Genomic DNA, 11131 nt, shown 5'->3' on the forward strand with positions numbered 1-11131 from the left:
AAAAAAAAAAAAAATGAAAAAAAAAGAAAAATAAAAAGCAAAAGATAAAGAAAAATTGTCGTCGAGAAATCGTCATTTTGAAATATTTTTAATTATTAATAGAATATAATTTAAATCGAAATATATTTTTTCGAATTATATATATATATATATATATATATATATATATGTATGTGTGTGTGTGTGTGTGTGTATGTGAGTATAAAAATTTTTTTTATGTCTTTTTCTTCTCCTTTCCTTTTTTCCTTTTTCTCTTTTGCGCATTGTATCATTCAACAAGAAATATTTCATTTAATGTTAACGTAGATACGCGTTATAAATTTTGAACGTCAATCGAATCAACGGAATATAATTCATTAAATTAATTGTATCGACTTAAACGTTCGAGGCGTTCTTAAAAAAAAAAGAAAAAAAAAAAGAAAAAGAAGAAGAAGAAGAAGCCACTTTATGTTAATTTAACATATGCTATCTTGAAATTACGCGAGCCACTTTATCCGTTCTATATTTTTCTCGTTATAAAAAAAAAAAAAAAAAAAGTCATTCTGAATCATAAGTCTATTAATCCTACAATATAATGCTCGAGTAGTAATGGCCGGTAGAACGATAAAGAAAAATGTAGTGCTTTTATTTATATATTCCTTTTTAATATCCATGGGGTCAAGGGACGAGATAACTTTCGATTGTTTTACGATACAATCATACATAATTTCAAACATTTTCAATACTTTTAACAGATGAATTTGAATTAAATCAAATAAATACGAATTATTGTTTGATTTTTGTCTTCCTGATTACTCTCTCTTTTTTTCTTTGTTTTTTTTTTTTTTTCTTTCTTTCTAATCAAAAAAAATTGTCATATCGTCAGATCATTCTCTTAATCAATTAATTACGACAACTGAGGAATTTAGTTTTAGAAATCCTTTAAAAGGATGGATGCATAATTAAAATCAAACAATGACGAGTATACACGTCGAAATATTACAATTATAAATTTTATGAAATAAAGTAAAGAAACACGAGGATGGATTATATTTTTATTCGATAAAAAATTAACAGCTCATTGTTGAAAAAAGATATTTTTTTCTTTATAATTGCTGAAGAAATAAGTAAAAAAGAAAAGAAAATCCAAGAAAAACTTTTCTTCGATCTTATAAATATCATCAACTTCTCTTATAGAAACAAGTCAAAAATTATCAAGAATTTTCATAGTTCGCGCATTATTTCGAATTGTTATCAGGGAAATTACTCGATGTACGCAGTAAATTGTACAAAAAAATTCAAAAAATATCTTGATACATTTGAGAAAATAAATCAATTAAATTACTATAAAGCAATACATTCTTCTAGGATCGAATAATCAATGAACCAAAAGGAAATGATCAAATTTACTTTTTAAGAAAAAAAACATACAAGTTTTATCGATAATAAAAAGCTAACATACCACTGAATGATATTTTCATTACTTCTTATTGAAATTTCAGATTTTTCTAGTAAATAATAATTTTTTTTTTTATATTTTACACGACTTGTATACCCGTAGTAGAAATAAAATTTTTGATTGACCCTACGCGTCTAATCCAATTGACTTATAACTTTATATAAGGTAAATAAAAAATTTAATTATATATATATATATATATATATATGTATATATAATTAAATTAATATATTAAAAATTAAATATATATATTTATGTCCAATATCGATCACCGATATAATAAAATGATTTTTAAAAGGAGAGAGAGAGAGAGAGAGAGAAAGAGAGAGAAAAAAAATTAATAAAAAAAATAATAGAAAATTCGTCTGAGATTTACAATTATAGAAAAAATATGTGCATGTGTATGTATGTGTGTGTTTGTATGTGAGAGAGAGAGAGAGAGAGGGGGAGAGAGAGAGAGAGAGAGAGAGAGAGAGAGAGAGACTGACAGTGACCGAGTTAACGAACGAGACGAAGAGTGCGATAACCCGACGTGTTATGTGAAATTGTTTTTTTATTATTTCACGATTTTATTATTTCTTACATTTATCGTCAATGTCTTCTTAGAGTTCTTAACAGAAAGAGAAAGAGAAAGAGAGAGAGAGAGAGAGAGAGAGAGAGAGAGAGAGAGAGAGATTGAGATAACACGGATATTCCTTTCGGTTTGGAAGAAGAAAGAGAACGGAGAACGGAAAAAGAAAAAGGAGAGGGGCAAGTAAGGGCGGGTACGTGGGGATGGAATGGGATGAGGTAGGGGGAGATGAAAAGAGAGAAAGAGAAAGAGAGAAAGAAAGAGAAATTTCGTTATCTTTCATTATTCCATTCTAAACGAACAAACACGCGGCCTTTTAAACGATACGATTGTCTCTCAAAGCCCATTAAAATGTCCGACAATGGTATTCTATCAACGACGAAAAAAAAAAAAGAAAAAAATTGATTAGACAATTAGTCAGATATTTCTTTTCTAATTAAATTCTTCTTCTTGCTTTTTTTTTTTTTTTTTTTCTTTTTTTTAAAATTTACTACAATGTATAAGAATACGTCATACGTAAATCAAAATACACTCTAATCATTCTATTCGTTTCTCCGCAGTAATCATCGAGCATAATACATAATTATATTTTGATTTAAAAATATTATTAGAAAGATGAAAGAAACAACAAGAACAACAACAACAATAATAATAATAATAATAATAATAATAAAAAGAAAAAAAAGAAGGAAATGACGCAAAGAGAAAACGATCGTTAATTATATATATACACACACACACACACACACACACACACACACACATAAACGTATATACATATATGTACGTGCGTAAAGAAACTTGTATAAGTATATCAGTTGTATACTGATTACAAGTATGCTACGTCTTTCAATTTTCTGTTTATTTTCTTTTCAATGTATTCTCCTCTCTCTTCTTTCTCCCGTAGGTAGCCAAGAATTAGAAACGTAATGGAATTATTGCATCAGGTTCTTATGAAACGACATTAAAGATTGTTTGTCGAATCGGAAAATACGCATCGTTTGCCTCGGATAGAAAGAGAGATTAAAAAATATGGAGGGAGAGAGGAGGAGGAGGAGGAGGAGGAGGAGGAGGAGGAAGAGGAGGAGGAGAGAGCGAGAGTGAGAGAGGGAGGAGAGGGGGGAATAATATAAGGAGAGGGAATTTAATAGGACAAATAGAAAAATTTTACAAACAAATCTAAGAGCTAATCTAATGTCTAAGTAAATTCGTTCGCTTTCTTGCATCATATTGTCGATGGCTCATGACGTTAACTACAACAACGTTGAATCGGTAATTGAGAAAAGAAAAATAAACAATACATAAAGAAAAATATTACATTAAATTCGCAAAGAAGAAAGGAAAGAGGGAACCAAGGAAGGATGGAAAGAAGGAAGGATGGAAGGAGAAAGAAGAATGGAGAAATAAAATTATTTTTATGAAAAAAAGTTCATTAAGGATAATGATGCAAATGTATGCATGCTTGTGATAATAGAGAGAGAGAGAGAGAGAGAGAGAGAGAGAGAGAGAGAGAGAGAGATTATTTCTGTTCTATCTATGTATACGTATCTTTATCGAATATTTATTATTCATAAACGCAATGACCTTACGTCGAATGTTATTGCTAATTAGTTGTTACTTTTTCCTTTTTATTCCTTTCTTACCTTTTTCTTTGTTTTTTCTTTTGTTTTTTGTTCGTTCTTTTTTCGTTTTTTTTTTTTTCTTTTTCTTTTTTCTATTTTTTTTTTTTTTTTGAGCCGAGTCCTTTTAATTACGTCGTAAAAGGATAAGAAAAAGGAAAAGATCTAAAATCAAATCAAGAGAAGAAGACTTGCTTGCTTGCTTTCCTTTCACCGTTCATGTTTCCCTTCGTTCTTTTTTTTCCTTCCCTTAAAAGCGAACGATTAAAAAATGTTGCTCTCTCTCTCTCTCTCTCTCTCTCTCTCTCTCTTTTTGAATATCTTCTCTTCGTTTGCCACGTTTTATCTTCGTCAAAAAAAAAGAAAAAAAAGAAAGAAAAAAAAAAAAAGAAAAACAAAGAAAAGAAACGAAAAGAAAAGGAAAAAAGAAAAGGAAGCAAAAAAAGGTACATGACATTTTTCTTGAACGTCGTTGTTATTAGAACACATCCACCCGTCCATACTTTCTCTCTTATCTATGACGATAATAACATGATATTGTTCCTCTATTTCGATCGTTACTTGACCTTCGTAAAATAATTTAATATCGTAGCAAGTGTTGCTAACGCTTATGGCACTCTATGATAGTATTAGGAGAAAGAAGGGAGAGAGAGAGAGAGGAAAAACGAAAAAAAATAAAAGAAAAACAACGAATGAGAAAGAGAGAGAGACAAAGAGAGAGAGACAGAGAGAGAGAGAGAGAGAGAGAGAGAGATTAATCTAACCGAGTGTTGGTTACAATTTCATATTAGACGTCGTTCTATAAAACATTTGATAGACCAAATGTATTATTGTATGTATGTATGGGTCATGAACTCGATTTCATCACTTTACGTCTTTCTGTCTGTTAAACGTGATAATGAACTTCGACATTATAACGTAACTATTTTCTAATTTCTCTAAGTCACATTATCGACTAAAGAATATATTATGAGCTTATAAATACCGATGAAAAGATAAATTATCTTAATTAATGAAATTCGATAATAATCGGCTCTTATATTTAATTCAATAGCAAGAAGAAATAAAACAATCGAGCGCTATCATAAACAGGCTAAATTTTTCTTTTTTCTCTCTTTTCTTTTTCTTCGTTTTTCCTTTTTTTTCTTCTTCTTTTTTTTTTTTTTTTTTAACATAAAAACCCCGATAACGAGCTGTCAATCATATTAGAAATGTATTTGAAAATGAGAGAGAGAGAGAGAGAGAGAGAGAGATAGAATATTTAATTTTAATCTCTAATAAAATAAAATTGCACAGAGAAAAGAAAACAAATAAATAATGAAAAAAAAATAAGAAAGAAAACTCGACTTTCACTTTTGTTTTTATTCATTTGTCATTTTGAAAAAATTTTCACGATAATATTGGATAACATCGGTTATCATTCGATTTGATTGCAGACGATTATTATTATACATATACATAGATATTCGAGACGTTCTTATTCGAATACATTAATACTATCTGACGCAACCAATGTTATCGCTAAATATATAAGCCGATGAAACGGGAGTCGACGTTAGTATATGGAAAGGGTTGCTCTCAAGATGACGAAGTAAACTGTATCTTAATTTTTATTAAAGAAAATTATTTCCTCATATTAATATTATCTTGAAAATTTTCTCGATTAACGTGTTAATTCGTCGTTTTATTAATACCAATTAATATTAGTTTCATTCGAGATCGTTTAATATACATACATACATATTATATATATATATTTTTTTTTATATATATATATATATATATATATACATTTCTTTTCTTGATCTTAATTGATTAATAAAAATCAACGAAAATATTATGTCGTTCACTGTGAAACAAAGTAACAGCAGCAGCCTTACGATGAATTATTCTTCATATAAGACAGAACTTTCGAAAAGAAGAAGAGGAGTGATAACAAGGGAATTAAGTAAGACGATTAATAATTATGAGAAATTATAATATTCGTTTAATTTCATGTTAATTAATAATTATAAAATATTATTAATTCATCTATATATATATATATATGTATAATATGATATATTATATATATGTATATATATATATATATTTATTTATTTGTGTACACAGCAAAAATAGCGTATTCAGCACCAAATAGTCTTGTATCTCTTGCTGAGGGTATGCCAAATGAAAAGACATTTCCATTCACCGAAATTTCCGTCAAACTATACGATGGTTCGTCTTTTACTCTGGAGGAAAGTGAATTGAGCAAGGCCCTTCAATATATACCTACTCAAGGTTACCCTCCGTTATTACAGGTAATTCCATGAATTTCCTTTAAATTTATCGTTAGAAAATTAATACAGAAATATAAATGAAAATTATAAAATATCTTATATGCGACAAATTATAACTCTAAGAAGAAGAAATTTCTTCTCCTCTTATAAAATAATTTCAATTGCAAATTCATTACTACGATATATTTGTTATATTTATGTGAATTATGTAATATTGTATAAAAATTTTAAGGGATGGAAACGAAAAAAAAAAAAAAGAAAAAAAAAGAAAAGAAAAAATGGAGAGAAAATAAGATCTCCTAATATTTATGCAAATGTATCGAATTATTTCGAGCTTTAACTAAAGCATTCATCTTTTAGCAGTAGATTGTCGCTTATGTAATACATCGACTCGTTACACACAAATTCTTCTTTCTTTGAAATAATACGATTGGCCATAGCGCGTGTCTAACGACGTTCGACATTAAATTGATTTTAGACCCTGAGGGAATTCCAAAGGAGGGTGCACGCACCACCCCTCTGGGAAAGTCGCGACATTGTCATCGTTGCCGGTGCTCAGGATGGTCTAAGTAAGACATTGGAATCTGTGATCGGTACCGGTGATCCAATAATAGTTCCCGATCCTGTTTATCCTGGAGTCGAAGTAGTGGTCAGTATAGATATAAAAATATTCTATTCATCCTTTTTCATTTCATTTTACACATATATATATATATATATATTTTTTTTTTACGTCTGTGTTTCTTTCATTTTTCTCTCCGTCGTTCTTTTTTTTTTCTTTTTTTTTTCTTTTTTTTTTTTTTTTTTTTGAATGCTATAAATCATAGAACAAATTTAAAGAGTCACGTCAAATAACATGTTTTATATGACATAATAATAATAATAATAATAATAATAATAATAATAATATATTATTATTAGGATCCAACGTGACACGTGATTAACGATAAAGCGAACTTTAACACGCTTATACATGACTTATGTGTATATATATATATTATACATGTCTCGTAAAACAGATGCTTGTTCCTTTTTCTTTCTTTTAATGCAATATCATGCGCGTGCCGTGATAATACATTTTCCATATTTTTATCGGCAATTAATTTATCCGTAAACATATACGTTCCCTTGATTTTTCATATTTCAAAGAGATTAATCAACGATCAAACGTGACGCTATCTCTTTCTTTCTTCTTCTTTATCTTTCTTTCTTTCTTTCTTTCTTTCTATCTCCCTTTCTATTTTCCTCTTTTTCCCTTGACATTACTTCTGATATATTAAATATTATGGGAATTATATAATATCATGATTTTGATATTTGTGCAATCAAAGTGATAATACAGAGTGCCAACAACTAACACACAATAATATATATTAATGTAAACATTTCTTATCTCTCTCTCTCTCTCTCCCTCTCTTTCTCTCTCTCTCTCTCTCTCTCTCTCTCTTTCTCTCATAATCATTTTATTTAATATTTAAATATATTATTTATGATTTATTCGATTATAAAAAGGTGACGCCTCATCAGGCAGAATTAATACCAATCTCAGAAGACGATCATGGAATAATACCGGAAGAGATGAGAGAAATTTTAAGAAAGCGAATACTTTCGGGTAAAAAAATGCCGAAAATTATGTATATCAATCCTACGGGTAGTAATCCAACTGGTGTTATTATACCACTCGAAAGAAGAAAAGAAATTTACAGATTGGCCTGCGAATACGATTTTCTAATTCTCGACGATGATCCATATTGTTTCTTAAATTATAGTGACGTGAGTATTAATCATCTACAATGTTACAACACACACACACACACACACACAAATATATATATATAATTTTTTTTTCATGTTTTATTTCATTTTATTATTATTATTATTATTTTTTTTTTTGGTAAAAATCACTCAACATTTTAATCGATTACAGGAAAAACCTAAATCATTTTTATCCCTTGATACGGAAGGACGTGTTATCAGGATAGATTCCTTTTCTAAAGTCATTAGCAGCGGCATGAGAATAGGCTTTATAACAGCCCCAGCGCCTCTTTTAGCCAGTATTGAACTTCACTTACAAAGTAGTCACCTGCATGCACCCTCGTTATCTCAGGTTGGTATATATTTATTTATTTCTCTCAAATTTTTCATATCCTAAGATGGTATAAACATCACGGGAAATTATTTCAATCTAAATATCATTGATATCGTTATATAATATGAACGGATTAATCTTTTCTTTCAATTTCATATCATTTTTTTTTCTTTTTTTTTTTTTTTTCTTTACATATCTAATCATCAAATTCTCATTTATCGTATATAAAAAAATGTATATTATATACCTTGGATCTAAAAAAAAAAAAAAAAGAAAAAAAATAGATCGACTTTGAATTATCTTGATACGGTACGTTAGAAATTATTTCAATCGAAATTGTTAATATTCTTATAAAATAGATAATTTCTTTTTCCTTTTTCTTTTCTTTTCTTTTTCATTTTTTTTCTTTTCTTTTTTTTTTATTTCCGAGAGTTTTAATTATATATTTAATTATATGTAAAATTATTAAAAAATGGATAATGATATATGTAAATACATACACAGATACTCAGACACACATTTTGATAAATGCTTGATAAATTAAAAGCGTACGCCAATATGTAAATATTATTTACTCAGCTCGTAAGATGACGAAATGCTTTTGAGATATTGAGAATTTTAGCACGCTTAATTATCAGTTTTAATATAAAATAAATCAACTAGAAAATGAAAAATAAGGGGAGAGAGAAAAGGGGTGTGTGAGAGGGAGAGAGAGAAAGGGGGAGAGAGAAAGAGAGAGAGAGAGAGAGAGAGAGAGACGATGGCGCGTGTCGATTCTTATCACGACTATAAAATGTTATCAATAGGTTATCGTGAAACTTATAATTCAGGAAAAAACGATACTGATAATTTGTATTCGTAACTTTTAGGTGATGCTATACAAGCTTTTCAAGATATGGGGATACGAGGGTATGATGAATCATATGAATCGTATAAAATATTTCTACAAGGAACGTAGAGATGTTATAGTGTCTCTTGTTAAAAAACATTTGAACGGTAAGTTTTAAGAAAGATTTTATGAATCTTTTTGTTTGTTTAAAAAAAATTATAATCAAAACAATATATATTTATATATAATATGTATTGATTATAATTATTATAATATATTGATTATAATTTTGGAATAAGAAAAAAAAGAGTCGATTTGAAAGAATTGAAATTTTATAGGATTGGTCGATTTTGCCATACCAAATAGTGGATTCTTTTTATGGATCAAAGTACGAGGTATCAATGATACGTGGCAAATGATGATGCAGAAAGGTATAGCTAAAGGAGTTATCATGGCACCTGGTGCATCCTTCACAACGGATCCATCAAAACCTTCTAATGCCATAAGAGCAAGTTTTTCGAAAGCATCCTATGAAGAAATGAATCTGGTAGGTATTTTTCAATTGTATGTGTTAATGACAAAAACTTATTTACGTTCAATCGATCTCTTACCATTGATTGGTAATTTCCAAGAGAAATTTTTTTCTTTACCATCGGTTGGTAATCTTTGAGAAAAATTATTCCTCTTTTACCATCGGTCGGACAAACTTCGAAAATGTTGAAACTTTGCAATCTCAATTGAACGATAAATTTTATTAAAATATTATTGATAAATTGATCGATGAAAAATATAATAAAATATATTTTCTGTGTTATACAGGCAATGGAAAGGTTGGCAAATTTAATAAGAACGGAATTGGCCGACAATGATGCTTTGCAGAATTTAAATTCATGACAATGAGAGAGTTGATCACGAATGAATTCATTTTTTGATATTTATGATCATGATATTTATCAATACGAGCTATTCCGTTCTAAGACATCTTACGACACACGGATTGATATAAATTCATCTGTTTATCCTGATGGAGTAATGAAGAAAATCATGGACGAAATGGTATCATATATTTTATCGACCATAGGGGGTTATTACTGTCAGTCGATAAAAAAGGGAGCTTTCTCAAGACACCCAATCATTCGTTTACCGATTGAGTAAATCAAGAAACGATGAACCTCGTAAGGTAGCGACATCTGTACGATCAAGAATATTTGTAATAATGATTTTCATTATTCTCAATATCAACTTGATTCATTGCAAATAAGGGTATCCGAGTGTTTTGATAATTTCAACGATATATTTCTATTACAGTCCTCGTTGATTATGCCTCGAGATTACAATGTATAATGGTTCTTTTTCTTATTTACATTGTTTTCCAACGACACAATAAAGCATAAGTATTTAAGATAATCTATTAAGATAATTAAGTATTATATCATTTTACGATTGAGTTTTGTTAATAAATTGAAAATTGTTTAAGCGTCGTTATAGTTTGATTTTTTTTTTTTTTTTCTTTTATCGTTAATAAGTTCGTTTAGTTAATAAACGAACGTAGCGTAAAAAGAAAGAAAAGTAAGAGAAGAGATGAGGAAGAGACATTTAAGAAAATAGAAAAAGACAGAAAAAAGAAAAAAAAGAAATGATGAGAGAAAGGGGATGAAGGTAAACGCGATAGAAAGGAAAAGAGTTACTTTTATGAAGGAGGAGATACGATACGATACGAGAATAACACCGTGCACACTCTCACTTAACGCTAAACATCCTAACTACCAATTAATTTACCGGATTTAATTTAATCTACTACGATATCAAATAGATGAGAGATCCGTTCGTTGCGGTCTTCTGCATGTGTCCCCGATCGAGGAGTCCCAAGGGTGAGAATTTGTTTCGACGATAAAACGAAGGAATCACTTGTTTCGCAGAGAAAATACAAATCGTTTTCGTCGTCGTCGTTGTTGTTGTTGTTGTTGTTGTTATTATTATTATTGTAAAAATGTTCATTGAATTAAAACAATTAATAATTAACGATCGACGAAAAATATTTTTCACGAAAATCGTCAATTATCAATTTAATTTCACGCAGTTATATGTACTCCAAATGGAATTTCATTTGAGAGAGAGAGAGAGAGAGAGAGAGAGAGAAAGAATGTGTGTGAACAAAAAATTTCGTTAGAATGTAGTAAATTAATTATATAGATTTATATGATCCAATAGTGAATCTTTTATATTTGAAAGATATTTTATAGATAAATCAATCATCATCATTATGGATAAATCAATAATAAATCATTATTTCCTCATATATATAT

At 28.8% G+C, this 11131-nt stretch overlaps 1 protein-coding gene across 1 annotated transcript; it reads left to right on the top strand.

The window, feature by feature from the left end:
• The first annotated feature begins 5198 nt into the window (after positions 1 to 5198).
• LOC124946527 (kynurenine/alpha-aminoadipate aminotransferase, mitochondrial-like) lies at positions 5199 to 10070 on the top strand. The gene is made up of 8 exons (XM_047487308.1): positions 5199 to 5576; positions 5741 to 5928; positions 6386 to 6556; positions 7420 to 7680; positions 7835 to 8014; positions 8866 to 8992; positions 9164 to 9372; positions 9645 to 10070. Exons 1-8 carry the CDS (start codon positions 5468 to 5470, stop codon positions 9717 to 9719), a joined length of 1320 nt encoding a protein of 439 aa, XP_047343264.1. The 5' UTR covers positions 5199 to 5467; the 3' UTR covers positions 9720 to 10070.
• The last annotated feature ends 1061 nt before the right edge of the window (positions 10071 to 11131 follow it).

The sequence above is a fragment of the Vespa velutina genome, chromosome 2 (assembly GCF_912470025.1).
Source record: "Vespa velutina chromosome 2, iVesVel2.1, whole genome shotgun sequence".
Taxonomy (NCBI): Eukaryota; Metazoa; Arthropoda; class Insecta; order Hymenoptera; family Vespidae; genus Vespa; species Vespa velutina.

Coding starts and splice junctions, on each gene's coding strand:
- LOC124946527 (XM_047487308.1), top strand. CDS start 5,468: ATGTCGTTCACTGTGAAACAAAGTAACAGCAGCAGCCTTACGATGAAT. Junction 5,577..5,740: donor AGTGATAACAAGGGAATTAA/GTAAGACGATTA, acceptor TTGTGTACACAG/CAAAAATAGCGTATTCAGCA. Junction 8,015..8,865: donor ATGCACCCTCGTTATCTCAG/GTTGGTATATAT, acceptor CGTAACTTTTAG/GTGATGCTATACAAGCTTTT.